Raw genomic sequence first — 24,857 nt, 5'->3', positions numbered from 1 at the left:
TTATTTTTGTTCTGTTTTTAAGGTTTTTGCCATAGGGCATGTGCATGCTCACCATAGAGACTGAGAGAGACAGTGAGAGGAAAAGTAAGAAATCCCCTGGAGATGGTTGGCCATCTACAATCCCTTCTTCATTCTCCTCGGCCCCTGGAGATGGATGGCCATCTACAATCCCTTCTTCATTCTCCTCCTGGAATTTAGGGCATGCATGCATGTGCGCCCAGCCTGAGTTTCAAGCCACCAGGTTTTGGACTTGAACCGTGGTCAGCCATGTGGGAGTTCAGCACCTTAACCACCACACCCCATGTTGGCCTCTAACCAGCAGAAATACAATGCAGGTCAGATGAATTCAAAGTTTCTGATTTTCCCCCCTTTAACTGCTAGAGGGTGGATGTGCTCAGATAAGAAAAAATGCCCCCCCCAGTGGGGTGTGATCACACTACAATTCTTTTTCCTCCATTTCTCCATCCCACCAGGATTTGGGGATGCACACACATGTGCCTGGTATGTTTTCCATGCTGCCAAGCCTGGGACCCAAACCACAGTTAGAAATGTGGGGTCCCAGTGCACAGCGTTCAGCTACTACTCTGCCTGTCTGGCTCTATAATCTTAAAAGTTCTAGTAGCCACACAAAAGATGAAAAATAAACAGGTAAATCCAATTTCAATAATATTGACTATTTAATCTACTATGAGGGGACTTCAAAAAAATTCATGAAAAAAAAATTAAAGTACAAGGTTATTTTAGTAAAAAAATGTGAAATCCCTACAATTTTCCCGATATTCATTTTCCATGAAGAAGTCTTCCTTTTGAAGACTTCTCATGTATCAAAAGCATCATCATTTTAATATATAATCATAAAAAATTATTGATGAGATAGTTTACCTTTTTTTCATATTAAGTTTCTAAAATCTCTTTTGCATATTGCATCTCCAGCACACATCAGTCAAGACTAGTTACACTCCAGGCCTCAACGGCTGCACTCACTCCCTCTGCAGGCAGTACATCTAGTCGGAAACTGAACCTAGCCATGTGGACCTCTGGATAACTAATAACAGGCCACACTGTTGACATGGCTACCCCTTTGGGGCTACCTGGTAGTTTCTCTGCCAAGTGATTACCCTATGTTCCCAACTATCCCTGTCCTGGTTCCCCTTTCCGTTCTTCTTCTTCTTTTTTTTTTTTTTTAAGAATTATTTTATGGGACCAGCTGTTAGTGTAATGGCTATGTCCCTGGACTCCCATGTAGTCGACTGTGGTTCGAGTCCTGGACCCAGTGGCTTAAAAGTCACGCCAGGCACATGTGCATACGTGCCCAAGATCTCAAGAGAAGAATGGAGAAGGATTGCAGCGTGGCCATCCCCCCGGGGGGTGATTTCTCGCTTTCTGTCTCTCTGTCTGTCTCTTGTCTGTCTGGCGAGCGCACGTGCCCTATAGCAAAAACCTCTCAAAAAAATAAAGAAAGAAAGAATTATTTTATTATTTAACTTTATTTATCCATTTACTTATTTTAATTTGACCAGAGAGTGATAGTGAGAGAGAGAGCATGAGAAAGCAAGCCACTACGTCTGGGACTTGAACTGTGGTTGGCCATGTGGAAGTCTAGCGCTCTTAACCACCATGCCACCTACTGGTCCCGCCCCTTTCTGTTCTAATGTCATCAGGCCCTCAACTGCTGTCAAGGGTTTCCATTTCGCTCTTTCCTGATGGTAGTGCCAATCTCTGTATCGATAATACTTCTCTGTGAAACCTCATTTAGAAGAAAGACATCACAGACATGTTCTTCAGTACTCTTGTGCAGAAGTACAGATCCACCCATTAATTTAATGTAAGTTCTATATTTTTTTAATGTTACATTAAAGTACTCAACGTGGATGGCCGATGGGTAAGGCCCATCCATCTTCCATCACCCAGACCCTGTGTCTTGAAGGCTTCACATTATCCCAAGAAGGGGTATATTATAGCCAATATCAACAAGGGTTTTTCTGCCTCATGTTAAAAATCATCAACTGACAAAAGTAATTAAATTTCAAACATTTATCAATTATTATGATATACCTTGCACCCTCGCCACATAGCTGTGTCATACTGATTGAAACAACAGTGTGATAAGTTTGTTCCCATATCCTGCGCCTTTGCCTCTGATGTAAATTTTTCCTCACTACACAAATGTTGGAAGTCACTGGCTAAAAGCAGATATGCCTGCAGTGATCAGTGGTTTTCTCCCTGACAGTAATGCTCTCGTGTGCAAAAAAGATGATTCTAAAGCCAGGGCACATTTGTTACAGGGTCTAGGGTGGTTATTCTGACATGACAAGTCTTAAACATTTGCTAAATGTCCTGTCAACCACATAGTCTTTGAAAATCTCCAAGATGAAATTTATCAAGGCTATGCCAAAAGTCAAAGAATTTCCTCCTTCCCTATATCTTAAGTTTACAGAGACTACTGGGTTGTTGGGAAAGTTATGATGGATTTTTCATAGAAAAACACGTGATGGCCTTCCCAATGCCCTAAAGAACAAATACCAAGACTTATTTAAGAGCTACTAGGTTTCTTCCCTGTAGAAATAATCTGATAAGCATTACCAAAGGATACTTGTTGCAGGTCTTTCTACCAAGAGATTATCTTGTAAGGTTAAATGTAAGACAGAGAACTAGAAAAAGTCAATGAGCTTCATAAAAGAGACTATCATATTTCAATTTGTATGTGAATAGATTTTTGACAACTATTTCCACCTTGAATGATTCTCCTTCTAATAATCAATCAATTGCAATAGTGTGTCATACTGTAACTTTATAGATGTAACAACAAATTAAATGTAATTCATATGTACCATGTTGGCTTTACATCTAAATTCTATCAGTCCTTCTCTGTTGCTTAAAAATAGCAAAGGCAGGGCCAGCAGGTGACGTAGTGGTTAAGGCGTTAGACTACCACCTGGCTGACTGCAGTTCAAGTCTGGACCTGGCAGTTTGAAACTCACACTGGGCACATGTGCATGTATTCCCAAAATCCTGAGAGGAGAATGGAGAAGGGATGGTGGTGTGACCATTCCCCCTGGGGGGTAATTTCTTGCTTTCTGTCTCCCCATCTCTGTCTATCTCGCCAGCAAACGCAAGCATCCCTTAGCAAAAAGCTCTTAAAAAAAAAAAAAAAAAAAGGCAAAGACATATAAGTTAAAGAATAGAAAATTATTTTATTATTGTAAAAGAGGGGGAAAAAAAGACATACCTAAACTTTCCAATCATTGGACACATGTACTCCTTAAAGATGAATATGGAGGAGGTAGGAAAGGGAGTTATTTCTCTAGCTTCCTCAAACTTCACAGATGGAACTTAGCTTTCTGAAATCACTGTGCTGCCCTCTTATTCCCCACATCCAGAAACACAGTTCCTTTTGACTGGAATCCTTTCCTCCCATAACTGGATCACAGACTCTCACTCACCCTCCAAAACCCAAAGGAAACTTTGTGCTACAAACTCCAACAGTGAAGTCTTACCCCTCCCCATGCATCCATGACGCCTGCAAAGACTCCAGCAAGCGCCGTCCGCTGTGCTGTGCTTACCACCATGAATGTCTCTCCTACATACTCTAGGGTGTGACAGCAAGGGCCTTATGGGGGCCTTCACACTGCACTGCCTAACACAGTGTATAAGTGGGGAAAAGGGGATTCAAAAAACCATGGGAAATGCTTGTCAAGAAAAATATGCATGGATTTTTAAAATGTCTACACCAAAATAAACTCATTTTTTAAATGCATTTTTCCATAAATTTACTGACGTGCCCTTTATTCGAGTTTTTAAAGAAATAGTCCTAACTGGAGTTATGCAATACCTCCAAAATTCCACTTTACAATTATTTTGGGCCAACAGGTAGCATCATTGTTAAGGCACTGGATCTCACAGGGTCAATTCCATGGTTACAGATCCAGACCCAGTGGCTTGAGAAACACACTAGGCACGTGTGTGTATGTGCCCAAAATCCCAAGAGGATAATGAATGACAAGGAGTCTGTGACATGGCCATCTCCCCTACGGCACGATTTCTCACTTTGCCTCCTCTATCTCACTCTGGCAAGCACACACACCCTATGGTAAAAATCTAAAAAATATTTTAAAAAGAAAGAAAAATTGTTTTGTTATTGCAAAAGTACTAGAGGCCATTTTAAATGCTTTGTTTACTTGTACTCATTCAATGTTAAAAAAAAAATCAGGGAAAGCACAAGTTAATGGCATTATATGACTAAAATATAAGACAGTTATTATTTTCCTAATAAGTTTGTTTGTTTGTTTGTTTGTTTGTTCTGGAGAGGTTTTTGCTATAGGGCGCGTGCACTTGCCAGAAAGACAGAGACAGACAGAAAGACAGAAAGCGAGAAATCGCCCCATAGGGGGGGATGGACACACCGCAATCCCTTTTCCTTTCTCCTCTCTGAATCTTGGGCATGTATGCACACGTGCTCAGCTTGAGTTTAAGTCACCAGGCCTGGGACTCGAACCACAGTTGACTTCTTGGAAATCCAGCAACCTAGCCATTATGCCAATTGATGGTCCCCAATAAGTTTTTTCTTTTTTTAAAGAATTATTTAATTTTTTTTAAAATTATTTTAATTTGACCAGAGGGGGACAGAGTGAGGGAGAGAGAGAGAGAGAGAGAAAGTAAGCCGTAAGGTTCCGGTCTCAAACTGCAGTCAGCTATGTGGGAGTCCAGCCTTAACAACCACACTACCTGCCGGCCACCTTAGTAAGTTTTAAAAACAATGAAAACTTGGGTTAGTTATATGTTAACTAAATAAATCTTCTAACAACATGGGAAGTCCCATTCAGGTTAAATAAAAATTATTACTTTATCCATTTTTGTTTGTACTATTAAAATTTAACCTAAATGCCCACTGAAGATGTCTCATGGTGACAACTTACCCTGACATCAGTAGCATCTCCATGCCTGATGATACTGGCCCAGGTGGTTGGCTCACTGTTGCTTTCGAAATAATGAAAGACTTTTAATACTCGCTCCATTGCACCAGGGGATCGTTCCATACCAGTACTTAGGGGAACCTTCGTACTGGAATTTGGCGTGTGATTCAAGTTTGGATCAAGGTAAGCAGCTGCCATTTTTTTGCTAGATGCTAGGTATCTGTCATATTCTGTTAAGAAAAAAAAAGTAATTTTCAGTATGTAATATTTGAAATCTACCAATTACAATATGACATGCTGTCACCTATATTAATGACACTTTCTGTATTTTCTTCTTTCCATAATGCTATATGCGAAAAGTGCTTGAGGAGAACAGGGACCTAGTCAACCAGAACAGTCACTGCCCTCCCAGCCTGAGAGCAGTGCTTGATCTAAAGCGGCACAGTAAATACTCACTAATAAGCAAGGTATTAAGAAGCCAAGTCCTAACTTCTTCTGTGTCAAAAGTGCAATGTTATCTACAAACAATGACACGTAGCCTCTCCCCTCCCATTAACCACAGCCTTTAAATGTATGGGAAAATCTCACAGCAAAGCCAAATATGTTAATTTGCTGCCTATTTCTGAAAACATTCACCCAAGGAAAGTCCCTTCTTCACAGAGTAACACTATGATGGCTAACCATCATACGTACAAGGCACTATAGTTTAAAACCCTGTTAATAAAACAAGATGCTCCTGCTTAGGTCCTTTTTAACAGGAGAATCAGACACAGAACAAGTGAAGCACATACATGCTAGAAAGCACAAACAGCTATATTTTTAAAGAGCGACAGAGAACTTGCATATGAGCATGGGGGGACAGTTTGGGAAAACCTAAAATCCCCACTGAAGAAAGTCAGGAAATCCAGATTAAAAACAGACAGACAAAAAACCCATTATGTTTGAAAGTCTCAAGATAGAGACATTCTGAGGCACCCAAGACACCACCAGTGACCCAGGTGGAGAAAAGGTCATTTGCTGCTGCTGGGCCTGTGGAGTCTGAAGAGCTAAGAAAAGGCCACTACTAAAACAGAGAAACCCGCAGGGCTTTTGGTGGGAGACCAAATCATGACTGTGGAGGGCCCAGAATTCATGTGCGAAGGAAGGGGAGTCAGGTGCTCTGCTGCTGTCACAAGACAGTCCCTGATTCTGACTCTGAGCTGAGTGACAGCACAGCAGAAAGCGTGGGGACAGACAGAGGGAGTGGAAGAGCTCTTGACGGTCCCAGCCTGCAGCAAGACCAGCTGGGCACAGAGGCAGAGGGAGCCTTGAACATCGGGGCCACAGGCTCTGCACAGGTCCTTCAAGGACTGGACTCAGTGGCTCCACCCTATCTGTCCAGCAAGAAAAGGGTCAGTTCTCCGCAGAGAAACATAGTATCAATCAAAGTAAAATTAGCACTTTTCACCTATAGTATATTCCATTTAATAAAAACAAAATGAACTGATATAACAGTAAAGCAAAAGGGCGTGGGGGTCAACCATAAACCAAGTCAGAAGATAGTAAAAAAAGGAAGAGAAAAATACATGTGCCACACATCACAGAAGAAAGCTAATACTCTTCAAATTCACAGCAACTCTTGGATGTTCAAGAGAACTGAAAATGTCCATATAATAAGTTGCACGTGAATGTTCATGGTAGCACTGTTCATAATAGCCAAAAGGTGAAATAACCCAAATGTCCATCAAGGAATAAATGAATGGACAAAATGTGATACACCTAAAAATGAAATACCATTCAGCAGAAAAACAAAGGAAGCATTGCTACATACTACACACAGATAAGCCTTGAAAACATTACACTAAGTCGAAGAAGCCAGACTTAAAAGGCCACAAGTGATCATGATTTCACTTAAATGCTGACTCTGGAACATACTCGTGTACAACGGTAAGAAGCAGCGCGCTGGCTGCGGGGCTGGGCGGGCAGAGTGGGCAAGACCGCCCGCAAGCAATGGGGACGCTAGATAGAGTAAGAGTGGCAGCGGCTGCACAACATGCGGGCACGGGAGACTCAGCTGCACACCTTGTGGAGGTTAAAGGGGTGAATTTTATGTTTAAAGTATCAACAAATAACTGATGAATGATTTCTGAAAGAAGACATAACAGCACCCCTACCTGTTGACAAGGGCGGGAGAAAAAGTACTCTTCATTCATTGCCAGTGAGAATGCAAACCAGCACACACTCTGTGGTGAGTCTGGCAACACCTAACGTGCCTTTACCTACTGACTCAGCAGTCCCACCCCTGGACCTCTACAGAGGTACACTGTTAGGCAAAGATGAACGTGTCTATGGTTACCCTGCTCCCCACTGTAATGGCACTGAGAGCTGGGGGTCCCTGGGAGGTAGTAAGGAGTAGACGAAGCCATCAGGGTGGGGGTCTCTTGGATGAGATACATGTCCTTGTAAGAGTCACAGAGGGTTTGCTCCTGCCCTGGGCTCTCTAGCATGTGAGGGGCAAGTCAGCAGACTGCAAAGGAGAACTCCACCCTGCTGGAGCCCTCATTCAGTCTCCGAGCTGAGAGAAATAAATATGGTGCATAAGCCACCCACAGAATCTGTTCTGTTACTGCAGCCTGAACTAATACACGTAGGTTGTCAGAAGTCATGACATATTTTGCTATGCAAAATGCACCAACAAGCCAACAATAACTGACACCATACAGAACACGTGAACTGCGCAGTTAGCAAATTTATCCAGCTGACATGGAAACCAACACTACTCCCAGAGGAAAGCATGTAAGGGCCGCTGTCACCTCAATACATTCAGTAAAAGCATAGGAGAAAGTTTTTCGACCACGTATGATTAAACTCCTAACAAACTAAAATAGGAAGAAATTCCTTAATCAGATAAAGAGTATTTAACTGAAACTTAATAAGTATCAATGGGGAAAAAACTCTCCCTCTCAAGACTGGAGATGAGGCATGAATGACCACCATCACCACTTCCATACGACCCTGTTCCAGAAGTCACTGCCAAAGGCCAGAGACAAAAGCAGGAAGCAAAATATAAGAGCTAAGAAGGGAAAAATGAAACAATCATTATGCAGACAACATGATTAGCATGAAGAAAATCTAACAGAGCCTGCACATGAGCATTAGAATTAATAAATGAACTTAGCAAGGCTGACAGATAATCAAACCAACCAACTATATTTCCGATCATTTTAACTGCATCTCTCTTTTTTTTTTTTTGGAGAGGTTTTTTGCTATAGGGCGCGTGCACTCGCCAGACAGAGAGAGACAGAGAGACAGAAAGCGAGAAATCACCCCAGAGGGGATGGTCACGCCGCAATCCCTCCTCCTCCATTCTCCTCTCGGGATCTTGGGCACGCACGCACACGTGCCCGGTGTGAGTTTTAAGCCACCGGGTCCGGGATGTGAACCGCGGTCGACTACGGTCAACTACGTGGGAGTCCAGCGACACAGTCATTACGCTAACTGCTGGTTCCCACTGCATCTCTTTTTTTACTGCCAGAGGGTATATGCATTCACTGGAAAGAGAAGGAAAGAGAATCTCAGTAGGGTGTGGTCACAGTACAATTCTTTTTCCTCCACTTCTCTATCCTATCAGGATTCTGAGCAACCGTGGCACATGCATACATATCACGCATACACACACATGTGTGTGCATACATGTGTGTGTACACACATGCATACATATGCGCACGTGCACACACACAGACACAGACTCCTTCAAGACACCTGGGCAAAGAATCGAACCATGATTTACCTACCGCATGGGATCCAGCTTTCCATACTCAGCATTTAACCATTGAACTAGGGTCAGTGACTTTTTTTTAATATAGCTATCTCTTTTGCACCCTGACGAGTAAAAACAACTAAATAAAGCTTAGTATAAAATGCTTCCTGAAGGAAACCAAACCAAAAAAATCCCCAAACAAACAAAAAAATATACTGCCTCTCAAAAGAGGTCAGAAGAACTGACAAGAGCAATGAAAAAACACCCGTTATTAAGACTGAGTACATCAGGGGATAAGCTAAACCAAAACTGTGACACAGTCCAAATATACCTCTGTGGCCCAAATATCAACAGTAAGATCCTTCCTAAGTCTTCAGAAAGTAGGCCAGAACAGTTTTTCCAAGATAAACCTTTGTTACAACCTCTGTTCCCAGACAGAATGGCTCTCTGCGATTCTACAGTTTAATGTATTATCTGCTTGTCAAAACCTCCTTTTTACTACCATTCTTCCAACAGTCAACATTTCTGCCATCAAGCCACCCTCTACACCCTCCAGGCAATTCCACGACTGATTGTATTAACAACCCAAGTCTCCCTGCTGTGACATTTGTCCTCCTGCTGGTCTGGAGGAGTCTAAGATCCTGGCACCTGTATGCCTCCTTGGGACAGCCATGTTTCATTCATGTCAGTGCAAGAAGTGGCCTCAAGGAGAGAACAAGTCCTGAGAGATGCTCTCCGCTGTGCTGATTATTCTGTTTCTAGCTATTATCAGACGTCTGCTTGGTTTGGTTTGTATTGCTCCATATGTGCCTCCAACCCATGGCTACAGCTGAACAACCAGGCTGCGTCTAAATAAAGCAGCCATTCACCCTTCTCACCGTAGAAAGGACATCCTCGCCAAGGCCTGGTTTGTTATTACAGCCCTTCTGCATCTGTGGCCAATTATAAAGTGGGGGTCGGAGGGGGGGGTCTTCAACAAGTTCATGGAAAATGTATATTATGAGAAAGTTGTACATGAATTTCAGTTTTTTTTTTTAATATCAAAATTAATTTGAGTTTTAATTCTTTTTCCCATGAACTTTTGAAGAACCCTTGCTGGTTTGGTTTTTTGGTTTTTGGGTTTTTTTTTTCAGCTTGCTGTAGGGTACGTGTACTTATATCAGAGAGAGATAGTAAGTGAGAGAGAGAGACTGAGAGGGAAAGTGAGAAATCATCCTCTCCTCCCCCTAGGGAGGGCCATACAAGCCCTTTGCTTTCATTCTCCTCTTGGGATTTTGGGCACACATACACACACATGCCCAGTGTTTTTTCTTTTCAAGCTACCAGTACAGAAAGCAAGCACTACAGACGGTCTGAGGGATCCAGCCGCCTTACCTCCATGCCACCTGCTGGCCTGTGTGTGTGTGTGTGTGTGTGTGTGTGTGTATAAAAGAACTTTTCAAAATTAACTAGTCACAGGGATATACTACTTTTGCATACTACAGAATATCTTTTAGGAGAAAAAAGAACTATTAAAGGAGAGAAAATGAAAACATTTTAAAACATGATTTTTTTTAAAAGAGCAATTTTTGCTATAAGGCACATGTGCTCACCAGGGAGAGAGAAAGCAAGAAATGATCCCGGGGGTGGGGTGGGAGTGGGGGAGTGGCCATATCGCAATCCCTGCTTCTCCATTCTCCTCTCAGAACTTTGGTCATGCACCCACGTGTGCGCAGATAAGGTTCAAGCCAATGGGTCTGAGACTCAAACCGTGGATGACTACATGGGAGTCCTGCACTTTAACCACTTATACCACGTACTGGCCCCGAAACCTGAAATTGTTTTTACATGGCTCAGATCAGTACTCCCTAAGCTATCTGTGATGAAGTACCAGTTTTGTTTTCAGTTTGTCACGGACCAAAAGTTTTACAAAAGCAATTCTAAAATAACGTTTTTATTTTAAAAGACATATAAAAACTATGTATAAAATTACATCATTTGAGTAAACAAACAAAGTTACTAACTGCTGTAAGGGAGTCTGAATTTCCTATACTGAATCTACTAAACAGGGGCTCCCCTACTTGGGAAACTTCAATCCCGAAGCCCATACCCTTTGGTTCTGGGAGATGTTCTTGCATTTCTCTGACAATTTTACCCTGTTTCCTTTCTTAATTATAAGTATCAACTACATTCAACTCGTGACTTGGATGTTGAGCCTTCTGGATCTGTCACTCTCTTCTCTCTTCTCTCTCCCACATGCCCTTCTATGTTTGGGAGAGCTCCCCAACATTAGTTCCCAACACTTCTGCCAAGTTCATTTCTGCTGTTTTACTTTCAATGTTCTTGTTCTTGGGGATACACTTTTGGAAAAAAAAAAAAAAGACACATTCATGTTTCATGGATGCACATCTCTCGACACTCTGGAGATCTTAAATTTATCTTGTTGTCTTAGGTTCCTTCAAACCAGATAATGGTTTCCTTCCTGGAAAACTGCAGAAATGTGAGTCACACTTGTGTTTCATAAGAGTTTAATGTTGAAAAGAAACCAACGGTGTACAGTTTTGAGTAAAAAGATGACCGACTTTTTGGTTCATATGGTAGTCCATGTACATTCTGTTTTCTTAATCTCAGGGATCTTGGCTTTTTCCTTTGGCACTTGGTCACAAGCATTCAAATGAATTTGTTGGCTTATGGACAGGCAGTCTTCAGCTGTAGCAGGCACAGTCCTCCTGCAGAGCCTCAAGCTGAGGTCAGACAATGAGATATTTAAAGACTAACTTTGGGGACCAGCAGATGGCGTAATGGCTACGTCACTGGACTCCCCTGTAGTTGACCGCAGTTCAAGTCCCGGACCCGGTGGTTTAAACTCATAACAGGCATGTGTGTGTATGCATGCCCAAGATCCCAAGTGGAGAAGGGAGGAGAAGGGATTGAGGCATGGCCATCCCCACTGGGGGGTGATTTCTTGCTTTCTGTCTCTCTGTCTCTGTCTTTCTGGCAAGTGCACACGCCCTATAGCAAAAACCTCTCCAAAAAAGAAAAGAAAGAAAAAGACAAACTTTCTTTTCAAAATGAGAGGCCAAAACAAAGAGGAGAAATACAAAACAACTGTAGGCAGACATGCCCCCCTGCAGCTCTTGTCCTGCTTGGTGCTACTTCAGAACTCAGCACAGGGTCTCTGCAACAAGAAGACCCTCAGCAGAGGAAGTCCCTTGACGTTGGGCCTCCAAAACCATGAGCCAAATAAATCTCTATTCTTTATAAATTACCCAATGTTGTATTCAGTTGCTGGCAACTGAAACATGGGCCAAAACAAACATAAAACAAAGTTCAATGTACATTAATTTATGTTTCTATTATACTTAACGAAGATACTATTAGGTGGTCAAGAAAATCATGACATATTTTTTTCTTTATTTTTCTAGGCAAAATGCATTAGGACTTTCCTGACAACCCAATATATACCTAAACCCAAATTTAAAACTCAGGAGGAGAGTAAGACAAATAATAATGTGATTGAATGTACAAAAGAAAATGAAATGAAAAAAGAAAGAAAGAAGAAAAAAAAACTCATGAGGAGAGAGCATGAAAAATACAATCTATGTTCAAAAAACCTCACAAGGCCCACTTGTGTATCAATAACATTATAAAAATTTTATGCAAATATTTCTTAAATGCAAAATGAAAATATTCAGTGATAATTATCTTAAAGTTAGGTTTTTCTCTACTAACTGAACACTGCTAATTAAGAAATACAACTGTTGAATTTACAATAAATTCCTTGTGGTTTACACAACTATAGATGAATATGTAATCAAAGATTTGTGAATGGTTTTTTCAAAAAAAAACCTCTCACTAACCATTAAAGCACTAGAAAGAACCTAAATGCTTTTTGATTTCCACAAAAAAATCTATAGTGTGTCAGACGGTGGCTAAGTGCGTAAGAGGAGAGTAAGGCAGAGAGAGATGGGGAGTGTGGCAACGCCAGGAGGATAGTTCCGTTTTAAACAGGGTGATCAGAGGACACGCTACAGAGTTCCACACAATTTACTGTCCAGACCGGACACCGGGGAGGCTGGCCTGAGCTGAATTGGAGAAATGCTGGGGCAATGAGCACAGGTGGAGGCACGAGGGGCCCCTACCTCACTGAGTAGGTCACGCCTGAGCAAAATCCACGTGTCCAGCTAAAAGCTCCAAACTGTATGTGAAGAGGAGAATATGGGAGAAATAAGCAGCCTCTTCTCCAAATACTATTCATGAGGACAAAGGAACAAACATAAGAAAAACATCTTAATAATGACTGCATTATTTTTGCCAGTAAAGGAGCTGATCAAAATAGAAGCAAGTGTTTACCATAGTCTTTCTGCCAAGACACTGAAAGAACCAAAACACAAAGCACTTGCTTCCTAGAGGCAGAAACTGCAAAGACCGATTCACCCTTTTCATTGCGCTATTTTACCCGAATGTGGATCAGAACTGATCTGTGTGCTGCAGCTTATTGCTAGGGTGTCGTCCTGTCACCCCCTGCCTGTGTCTCTGGGAAAAGTGCAATCTGGTAGGTAAGAAAGTACCAGGAAGAGAGCCACAACCCCTTATTGACTGTCCTGGCAGCACTGCTATCCCCACCTCCCCTGAGAGCCTTTGCTCTACCTGGACACTTGGCCAAGAACTTGCTTTTCCCAGATTCCCACTTGGCTAACTCCTTCAGGTTATCTAATGCAGTGTACCCAGGCACTCTGTAAGACTGTTACCTGACCTCACACTAACAGTGCCTTCCATAGCACTCACAAATTCACTCAGGATTTTTATCATTCACTGTTTCCCCTCACTGGAAGATGGACTCCCTGAGTGGGAATATTCGCCTTTTACTCACTGGCATAATACACGGCAATCAATACTGGCCGTGGCACATACCAAGTGCTAATGAAATATCTGATGAATGAGTAGGTGCTTAGAGAAAAATATGTGAGAGCAGAAAGCACAGTTCTTATATTAACATGCAAAAATTGCACAAAGGAGGAGGTCAGCAGGTGGCATGTTGGTTAAGGCTCCCACATGGTTAGCTGCAGTTCGAATCCTGGACCTGGTAGCTTAAAAATCATGCTAGGCACATATGCATGCATGCCCAAAATCCTGAGAGGAGAACAGAGAAGAGACTGTGGTATAGTCACCTTCCCTAGGGGTTGATTTCTCACGTTCCCTCTCACTGTCTCCATCTGGAAGGAACGTGAGAAATTTTTTTAAATTACACAAAACAAGGGCCAACAGGTGGTATGGTAGTTGAGGCACTGGACTCCCACATGGCCAGCCATGGATCAAGTCTCAGACCTGGTGGCTTTACTTTCTCACTTTCCTTCTCTCTCTTTCTCTGTCTATTTCTGATGAGTACATGTGCCTTATAGCAAAATAAATAATAACAACATACTAAATAAAATTTTTTAAATTACACAAAATAGACAATTCAGCCAGGAGTGCACAGCACGATAACCTCACAGGCCCCACAGTGAGAGCCCTATAGTCCAACACCTGGCTTTGTCTTCTATTAGCTGTGCAACGACTGCCCAGATTAGTTCATCCCCGAGGCTCACCGGCTGTATCTGTGAGATGGGGAGAAGGAAAGTTGTCTTGGAGGGCTTTTTTGAGAACTAAATGAGATAATACATGATTGCTGCATGTGAAAAGCTCAGAATAGTTCATGGCACATAGTATGTGCCACACAAGTTTTAGCTGTTATTTTAAGAAACACATCTCTCTTTAAAATACCATTATTAGAAGAAAAAACAAGTGTGCAAAAAGAATTCATGAAATATTTGAACCAAAATAGGAATTGACAATAAGACCAGCAGTATCATAAATGTTCAGACACTGATTAATCACCAGTTATAGTAGAATGCTATGTTGGACTGTGGTATATACTCTTATTCTAAGAGGAAAAACCAAACACAAACGCAACAAGTTAGTTTAACATGGAAGCTTTCTCTAATAGTCCAATGCTTCTGAAACTAGATTTGCCTAACAAAATAATGTGCATTAGTCACAAGACTGTGACTCTCAATGAGCCTCTGGAAACAGTCGGAGCTTTATGATTCTGTGAATGAATTTAGTCATTCATTCAATAATACCATTTGCACAACTATTTGCCAAACAGTAAAAATCTGTTATCTTTTCTACATCACATTTATAGTCTAGTAAAAGAAATATAGAAATAAAAAAATATACTACAACAAATTGCAATAAACACTACACCACACGGAAGAAAAGGCGAGGGAAGCAAAGATCGGCAAGAACCTGGGTTAGCCTGAGGGAGATGCACGCTCATTAAGCTGAGATCTGAAAGCTAAGTGGGAGTTGAGCAGGCAGAGTTTGGGGGTGTGAAAGGCACTGAAAAGGGAAAATAACCACAAGTTAAGCACACAAAGGCCCAAAGCTGGAGGAGGAGAGGACCCAGATCAGCTGAGTCCTTGTGGGAAGGCCACATTAGGGATGTAAGCTTTTATCCAAAACTAATGAGAAGCTACCAAGGAGTTCTAGGCAGGAAGATAACATCAGGTTAGATACAAAATCACTCTGCGATATGAAAGATGAACACATGTGGGAACAGAAAGACCAGACAAAAGGCTACTCCCATAGCCCAGGAAGAGAAGAAAGTAAACTGGACCAGAGTGGACATAACAGACAGTAAGAAAAATTTAAAAATTCAAGATATATTTTGGAGATAAAATCAACGTGGTAAAAAGATGGATGGAACAGGATGTCAGAAACATTCTGGATCTGTGGCATAAACACGAGTGGATGGGAGTCTGACATGTTTATTATGATAAGGGAGAATCAGCAGCAGCAATTAAGAAACTTGTCTCTGGCAAGGCATCAGATACTTTGAAAAGAAAAAACAAATGCAAATATCATGAAGCAGCTGACCAGCAGAGTCTGAGACCCAGAAGAGAAGACAGGCTGTACAGAGGGATATTTGCATGCTCACATGGATGGATGGCGTTTAAAATACTAATACAGAACAAGCGTGACCACAACCACAGGACTAAGAACTATACCAACGAACACTCAAGGGGACCAGCAGTTGGTGTAATGGCTATGCTGCTGGACTCCCATGTAGTCGACCACGGTTAGAGTCCCGGACCTGGTGGCTTGAAACCATGCCAGGCACGTGTGCATGTGTGCCCAAGATCCGGAGAGGACAATGGAGGAGAAGGGTTTGGGGCGTGACCATCCCCCTGGGGGCTGGTTTCTCGCTTTCTGTCTTTCTCTGTCTTTTTGGCAAGCACATACACCCTATAGCAAAAACCTCTCCCCCCAAAAAAGAGTATATTCAATCAATCTACTACTGAAAGAACCAGAAGAAATCAACAAACACTTCTAACAACCAAATCTCTGATCTCTTTAATCCTTCTCAGCCTTTCAACATGAAATCAATAATGGAACATACTGATATAATCAAAGAAATTCCCAAACAGGGCTTTCTGCACTCAACAGTCTTGCAACTAACACAGCATCACACATTCCACTGAATTAAATGCTCTGATTTAAAACTGTTTTGAAGCCTAGGAAATCATAATATAGTTGTACAGTCCTTTTAGAATACTTTGAAATAGAATCTTCCCTACCTTGGGTCCACCTGTGATGGCTTCTTTACACTGCATTTGACAGTACAGTAAAGTGCTACAGAAAGACCCCAAAGTCTTTACAACCCGGACTTACAGGTTTCTGTTCAAAGTATACATGTTTATTCCAGTATTTCTGGCCTCTCCTGATAAATATTTGTCTTGTTCTTAAATTAGGACACTATTAGGTTTTTTGAGTTTAATGTGACGGATAAAAATCACATGCATGGTTTAGAATGTCTAAGTGCAGAAACTGGTGTATTTTTTTGGATCTGAGCCCTGTCTTTATAACTTTTATACTTGAAAATAACCAATTGAATCAACTCCTATACACCAATATCTTTGTCCTTATCACACAGACAGAAATGAGTCAGCATGAAAACAGCCGTCATGCCTTCCTGTCCTGGTTCAGAAGAGTAAAGCGAGAAGGCAGAGAGGAAGTCCACTAAGATAGCTGGCTGGGTGAGCTCTGTGAGGCAGTGTGCTCAGCCTGAGAGGGTGACAAGCTCTTCGGGTTTCCAGGACCACACGCAAGAGCGAGTGCTCAGCCCGAGGGGTGGGGGTGGCTCGCTCAGCCCTCCTAGTGCGTGCGGCTGATTCCGACCCTTTCTACCTTGCACATGTGAGCTCTGCTCTCTCACCCAAATTCAACCTCTATCATAATGCACATTTCAGGTGAAAAGAGCTCTGTCCTTTTGCTCTGGCAATCAACAAACATCACTGAAAAACAAGTTTCTTCAGTCCATTAGCTTGGAGTGAGGGGAAAAGCACTACCGTCTCTCTTTTCTTCCAAAGTTCACATTTCTAATATCACTTTTGATAAAAAGAAATTCCTTAGCTGAGTACTTAGTATCACATTGCCACTGGATTTGGAGATCCTTACACTAGCTAGACGTGGTGAAGGAAGTCAGAGAGCCTCACTGTCACGTATCAGTGGTCACGGAGCTACCTACCGCACACCACCGTAACATCCGGCAAGGAGCCCCAGCGACTCCAGGAAAGACCGAACTGCAGCGGTGTAGCGCTCTCAGCACTGCCCTGCTGGTCAGGGCCATGCTCGATTCACTGTACAGTCCTGACACTGAGAAGCTACCAGTCTGAACGGACTCCACACTCAGTGCCCTTTAAAACTGAAGAGTTTGAGGGGAAGGCAGGTGTTACAGCAGTTGGGATGCTGGACTCCCACATGGCCAAGCAGTTTGAGTCCCAGACCTGGCGGCTTGCTTTCTTACTTTCTCTCTCTCTCTCTAGTGAGTGCACGTGCCCTATAGCAAATGAAAATAATGAATAAAATTAAATTTTTTTTATTCAAGACTTTGAGTTAACTCCATAAAGTCTTCACTCTGAATACCTGATTATGTAAAAAAAATGACAAGTGCTCTGTTTAGATACTATAATCCTAAAAGCTCCAATATCACGTTTTATAAATGTTTAAAGCTTAGAGAAGAATTAATAAATGACAATGACAATTTAATCAGTGAAAAACAAATAAAATGGTGAAACTAGTTTGGTGCTAACATATCAATAGGCTAGTGATGCTAAAATCTTTACCTAAAAGCAAAACTGAGTCAGCCTGTTGTCCTACCTATAAAACTGCAGCTGTTTACCCAGCGCAGCATCCTTTGTAAAAGCCCTTCCTTAGTGAGTTAACATGACGTCTAAATATGTACGAAATAATAACAGTATTTTCACTGAATTCTCCAGAAAGGACTTTATCTCCTAGGTAAAATGGTCACTACTACTTTAAGCAACAGCCAAATTTACTTGGTTTCAGTCATGCACAAATTATGTGGCACTTTTAACTTCTAAATATGCTTTCCAAATACTGTCCTGAATGCTACAATCAAAACACTGTATTTCATATTTACATTTTAATATGAATGAAAATCCTAAAACTGAAGTGCAAAATTGTTTATTCAGTATCTCTGACCCTTAGTGACAAGCCCACTTCACAATAATAAGTTTCAAATTAAATAAATACACACTCTACAGTGAGTAAAGAAAGTCAGTTTCAAAAATATTAATAAAATCCATGTTTTCCCCCACACTATTTAAGTTAAAATTAGGTTATTTATTCTTTAAAAACTACCATATCACAGAACAGGTATGGGTATCTTGATTAAAAAAATAATAAAGCAAGTTTTTAAAGAAACATAGAACACATAGAAGTTAAACTCACTTAAGATACATTTTTGTAAGTATTTTTACTATTTGAAAAGCTACCTAATTCATTTTATGCAATTGTCACAAACCCGTACCACATCAATTTCCATTTTCCCTCAAATTTAACTGTAAATGCATTTGAAATAAATTCTGAAAGCCTCTTATCTACCTTCTTATGCAAAAACATGAATTTAAATAAAATATTAACCAAACAGGTTTTAAGTTCTTTGTACCTTTAGCCCAACACCTTGGAAATGGACCACAGCCGCGTCTCTCCATACAGATGGCCCCTGCTGACTTCAGGGCCTCGGGTCCTGCCCGTCCCCACAACATGCACCCTGTCCTATACAGACCACGCCAGGAGTCCACGCGCCAAGTCCCCGTTCACTTCTCAGATAGCATTTGCTTCGATCCACAAGCAAGACTAAGCTTCCCCCGTGTGCTCGTTATTTTCAGAGTTTGAAGCAAAATCTGGGAGGTGTTCCTTCTGTAATATTTTCCAGCAGCTTGAAGAATGCCTCTCAGTTACAGAATCTTCTCATGCTTCCGCAACCTGAAACACAGACCATCCTGGCCAGATTAAGCTACTGACTGAATGAAACTAGTTAGTAATATGACCCCTGGGCCTGTGTTCCTAGATTCACTGGGGAAGGAAAGAGGGAGGGAGGGAAAAGAGGGAGGAGAAAAGAGAAGGCCAGCAACTAGCACCTTATTAATATGCTAATCTCACCCTCGGGTTCAATTCACCCAGCAAACTTCTGTTTACAAAACTGACAGCAGCTTCTAAAACTAACCCAGATCTTGTCTGTAGATGGCTCCTAAAGCCATTTTTATTTTCAAAGTCATGCCTTTGGCACTTACCAACCTAATTCTGACCTTCCAGTAAAAATTAAGAACCTTGATGAAATAAGAATAATGGGGGGGAGGGGCGGAATCTTGATCAACACTTAAAAAATGTTTGTAAAAGATGTGTCTACAGGAACCTAAATATTTCTGAGGTTAAATATTTTTCTAGAGACCATCAGGAAGTGTGGTGGTTAAAGACACTGGACTCTCACATGGCTGGCTGCTGATGAGTCTTGGAGGTGGCAGTTTGCTTTCTCGCTTTCTTTCTGTCTCTCTCTCTCTCTGTCTTTCTCTGGTCAAATTAAAACAAATAATAATAATAAACTCAAATAAAATAATTCTTTTAAAAAAATATTTACTGATTGATACTTTCATAAGAAGTTTGTAAACTTATAAAACTATCTAGAAAAAACAAGAAACATAAAAACAAGAACTTGAGATAGTCAAATTCTTTTAAAATTAGGGATTACTGAGGGATCCGAGATACAAGATGGCTTTTTTAGTTTCAGAATATAAGTAATAAACTCTCACTGAAGTAGCACAGAAAAATAACCTAGCAATCTGCACTAGCAGTTTGACATGCAGAACAATCACTTTACTTTTTCCATCCAGAGACAATCAAGGCCATCTCACAAACAGCTATCTGAGCACACTCCACTTGAGCAGCGAGATCCTGGTACTTGGAAAGGGTCACCAAAACTGTAACTGGGCTCCTGGTGCCTTGACCTTCGGGCAGACTAACAAATGCTGGTGCTCTCCACAGCTTCCTGACACGTGGGTGGTTTTGCTAGTAGGACAATGCCATAAAATAGTCAAAAATCAAGTACTTCACTGAGCTGTGACAATGGCCAAGGCTCTGATTATAAATCTACAATTTCTGAAAACAAGGCATTGCCAAGGCTGTGGGCAGGAGCGGTGTGCCGTGTCAGTGTGCCGTGTCAGTGGGCCGGCTTGGTCTGCCTCCATCCTAACGCACTGGTCTCCACACAGCAGTGTCTCCAAGCTCTACTTTCAGGTTCCTAACAACAGCTTGCGCTCCAGTGACCTCTTGTATGTCCCAGGGAAAACTCGCCATTCACCAGCCTGAACTCTGACCCTGGGCAACACTGGGAAGAAAGGGGCTCCAGAAAAAACACAGGCAAATAAGCTAGAGAAAGACCCAAGGAAACAGGCAAACAGACCAGTCGTCGTTCACAAAAGACAGCCCAGCTCCTACCATGGGCAAGGAGCGACCAGGACCATAAACGACTACTGCCACTGTGGGAAGGACCCAAGCACAGGTGTGAGCACGGATGCCATCTGACCACTCCCAGAAGGCTAGCGTGGCACTTACTCTGAACCAGCCACTGAGAGACTGCACTGGGAGCAAACTGGGAGTCTACCTTGGAACTCAGGGCTGTCGAAAGTTAAAAAACGAAAGCTACCTTTAACAGTCACCTGTTATATTCTACACACAAAATACTAATACATCTAATCTTCATATCCTCTAAACAAAATCAGTACTCTCACATCTCCTTTAAAGATGAGAACGGTAGGAATAAAGACAGGGTCATACAAGCAGGAAGAGACACAGGAGCCAGCACACGCCCTGGCTCATTCCTGAGTGTCTACAGAGCACAGCACCCCATCACAGCACACCGTACCCCACATCAAGAAGGGCGGAGAGCCAGATGAACAGGTGCTACGGGACCACCTGAGCAAGAAAAAGTGGTACGAGAGAGGTGTGGCAGTGGCGGGAACTGACGCAGCAGGTGGCAGAGGACAGAGGACAGGAGGATATACCTGAGAAGGAGTGTGGAGACTGAGGGGAGGGATGAGTCTGGTTTCTGACCTAGAAGTAACCAGTGCATGGACCTTCTCTCCCTCCACTCCATGACACCAATGTGTCATTTATTTCAGAATCCTCATACCCTCAACTCCCAGTGTGCAAGACCTGAAGCTATGGAGAAGTTGGAGAGATGCTGAGATGAAAGAGCAACTCCCACAAGCCAGCTAGGCTAACTAAGGGGGGAGCTCGGACAGGCCACTGAGGAGAGCACACGGGACAGGAACACTGCGAACAGCAACCATGGCTGCCACCCCTATCACCAGTCCTATAGAACACTGAAGGTAAACCACCAGATCACATCCTCATTCCGATAGAAAAGGAAAATAAGGCCGAGAGAGGTTGGGCAACTTGGCTAAGGTCACTGGCTAAGGTCACAGCACTAAAATACCATGTGAGCACTAGCTAGTGTGGTGATATCATTACTCGTTTTCTTACTGCTGATGTTAAAAACAAATTAATTCCTAACCCAGTGACTTCTTAAAAGAACAGAAATAGCCTATAGTTAATGGCAACGTAAACGAAAAGTATAAGCAAACCACTATGCTCTTTTATTTATGAAATCATATATGCTAATATAAAAACCACCACTAAGTAGCCAGTTCTGCGATCAAGCTCCTCTACTATCAGTTAAAAGCAACACTGGTAAGTCCTACTTAACAAGTAAACTCGTAATTAAAATTTACAAGAAATATATTACTGGTTGCTGAGACCCAAAACCTTAGATATCTTTGATGTTTCTGTCTCTTACTTTATGCAATCTATCACCAAAACCCACAGCCAGGAGCAACTCCTCACCGCCTCGAATGCCCTCACCCTGCCCCAGCTCTGCTGATTTACAGCCACACCTGGTCTCTCTGGGTATGCTCTCACCACTTCCACTATGCTCTCAACCCAACGTCAGTGATCCTTTCCAAATATCAATCATACCCTTCCTCCCTTGCTCAAAGCTCGCCAGCAGCTCCCCAACCTTCCCAGAACAGGCACCGACATTTGCAGCGCAGCCTGGATGGTACAGCCCCTCCATCTGCACCCTGGGTGGATAGCTCATCTCCAGGGGTTCCTTGGCTCCTAACACCCTGACCACTTTGATGTTCTATGCCCACCAAAGGGACTCTGCACTGCCTGCCCCTCTATGTGGGACACTCCTACCCCTAGATGTCCACATGGCTCACTCTCTTTGCCCTGCAAAGTCTTGTGCTCAAGTGTCACCTCTTCAACGAGGCCTAACCTGACACCCCTAAAGCAGCACAGCCATCCGTGTCCCCTGCTTAGTTTCCCCACAGCTCGTGCACCTTCTGAAACACCCCAGGCATTGCTCCACACTGCGTCTGCTGTCTGGCTGCCCCTGCTATGATGCAGGTGCCACGACAGGTGAACATTTCTGCTCTGTATTTATCTTCTCTAAGGCCTTATGAAAATTGGCTAAGATATGTAGCCACATTCCACCCCATCTACAATCACCTCTAGGTAATGAGAAGAAGGGACAGAGGGAATTTCTGGGTTCTTCCTGAAGCCAGGGCCAGAGAGCTCTGTGTATACTCCGGCTGTCAGTGATATCATGGCCTGCCTGTCCGTGGCACTGCTTGCCTCCAGGTTCCAGCACGGTGCAGAGGCTTGATAAGTATTTACTAAATAAATAAGCAAATTAAGCATTAGGAAACATTGCCTTTTAAAGGATATAATAGAAAAGAAAAAAATGACAAAGAGCGAAGGAAAGCCTCTCCCCACCTCACATTAAAAAAAAAATGACAAATCATAGTTCTCTGATACTATTATAATTTCCACTGCAAACCTTAGAGCAGAAATGGAAACAATGAAATCAGATAAAAATCATCACATTAGCTAACGATGCCGTGAGCAAGAACAACAGGCAGAAAAGGGAATTTGGACCCTCCACATGTTGTACTTCGGTCTCCAATCTGGTCTGCCCTCAGAAACCTGATCTGAACTGAGAAGGTGACTGCAATGAGCTATGAGGAAACGTACCAATTGCAAACGTCACCAAGAGCAGTTCACAAACACACACCACAAGTCTGACTTTCACACTCTCATGCAGCTGTCGTGGTTTTGTATGCCTTACACCAAACATGAAGCAGTGCTTCTGGAAAAGTAAAGCCCAGGAAGGAATGTGAGAGGATCTACTGGGAAAGTCAAGATACAGTTTTGCATAGAAAAACAGGTCAGGACTTTCCTAATACCCTGCTATTCATATTACACATACACACTTCCAAATTCATCACCCCTTACCTCTTTTATGTTTACATTGGTCACAAGTTACAGGTTTAAGTAACTTTGACACTTTTAAAACACCGTACCTCCTTGAGGCCAGTAGATGGCATAATGGTTATGTTGCTAGACTCCCACATGGCCAACTGCAGTTTGAGTCCTGGACCCAATGGCTTGAAACTCACACCCAGCATGAATGCATGAGTGCCCAAAATCCAAAGAGAAGAGGAGAATGAAGGAGAAGAGGCCGCAGTGTGGCAATCCCTCCAGGGGGTTTCTCACTTTCTGTTTGTGTGTCTCTGTCTCTCTGGTGAGCACATGTACCATATAGCAAAAATCTCTCTTTAAAAAAGTGGCACCTCCAATTAACAACTGATAATTATAGTATACTCTAACTTTAGAAAGTTAGGTATCATACTACTAAACCACAGTCAGAATGGCTAAGATTTTAAAAATACAGAAGGATAAGTGCTAGGGAGGCTGTGGTGAAAAGAGAACTCTGCTATACCGTTGGTGGGAATATAAACTAGTACAACCAATATGGAGAACAATATGGAGGTTCTAGAAAAACCTACAACTAGAACTACCATATGACCCAATAATCCTACTCCTGGGTATTTACCCAAAGGATAGGAAAACAATCAGTCATAGAAATACTCGTACATTCATGTTTATAGTAGCATTATTCACAATTGCTAAGACTTGAAATCCATCCAAGTGTCTAAGAACAGATGAATGGACTGAAAATATATGGTATATACACTATGGAATACTACTCAGCCATAAAGAAAAATGAGACCCTGCCACGTCATACAAAGTGAACAAATACAGACTTAATGCTAAGTGAAGCAAGCCAGACTATGAAAGACAGGCATTGTACGTGCCCGCTTAATATATACCAAATGTCTGTACTCTATGACAGAAACTGAAAGACTGGATGGGGTAATAGCAGGGAGGGCAACTGCAGATACTACATACAGTATAGGAGGAGGCAGGTAACAGAGAGAGGGAGGGTGGGGGTGGGGGGGAGACATTTAACAGAAACAAAAATGAAAAGTTATCTGTTGATGATAATGTACATGGTAATATCTTTGACTTGACTAATATGCACTGTATTCACACTGGGAAAAACCACACTATAAAGCTATATACTGATTAAATGTAAGTAATACAACTTAAAAAGCTTAAGGTAGGTATTATATACTAAGTTGACTTCCATTAACATGATTGTCATATCCATCATTATGGCTCATTGTTTCCACCACAAAAACAGAAATAATTTTCATAAAAATTTTAGTCATAAAATTTATGACTTGGTAAAGATTAAAGAAATATTAGTCATTCTGCCCCCGCACAGCCGCACGCCAAACGGCAGGCAACGGCCGGCCCCCGGGCCCCCGGCCTCTCCAGCGCTGGATGGCCCAGAGGCCGAAAACAAGGTTGAAGAACTTGCAACTTGAAAAGATGATAGTTACCAGCCCTGCATTACCTCAGGGGAAAACAAGAACTACTCTGTCATTCTTAAGGAAGCCAGATACCCAAGGACA

The 24,857-nt window shown here is 42.2% G+C and overlaps 1 protein-coding gene across 11 annotated transcripts in view; it reads right to left on the bottom strand.

The window, feature by feature from the left end:
• The window catches only part of PTK2 (protein tyrosine kinase 2), a 291,358-nt gene that overhangs the window by 195,275 nt on the left and 71,226 nt on the right, over positions 1–24,857 (bottom strand). For 7 of the 11 annotated variants that reach the window (XM_006152112.3, XM_006152113.3, XM_006152115.3 and 4 more), the window contains exons 5-6: positions 18,644–18,963; positions 4,917–5,143 (exon numbers count right to left, since the gene is read on the bottom strand). In XM_006152112.3, coding sequence (XP_006152174.1) covers positions 4,917–5,143; positions 18,644–18,743 — 327 coding nt within the window. In that variant the 5' untranslated portion in view covers positions 18,744–18,963. Of the gene's footprint in view, positions 1–4,916; positions 5,144–18,643; positions 18,981–24,857 lie in introns of those variants that run through there. The other 4 variants (XM_006152118.3, XM_014589191.2, XM_014589190.2 and 1 more) reach the window with 3 other exon arrangements.

This window comes from Tupaia chinensis, unplaced genomic scaffold, assembly GCF_000334495.1.
Source record: "Tupaia chinensis unplaced genomic scaffold, TupChi_1.0 Scaffold000335_1, whole genome shotgun sequence".
In the NCBI taxonomy this organism is placed as follows: Eukaryota; Metazoa; Chordata; class Mammalia; order Scandentia; family Tupaiidae; genus Tupaia; species Tupaia belangeri.
The sequence above is the reverse complement of the archived record's forward strand: the minus strand, read 5'-3'. Positions and strand labels throughout refer to the sequence as shown.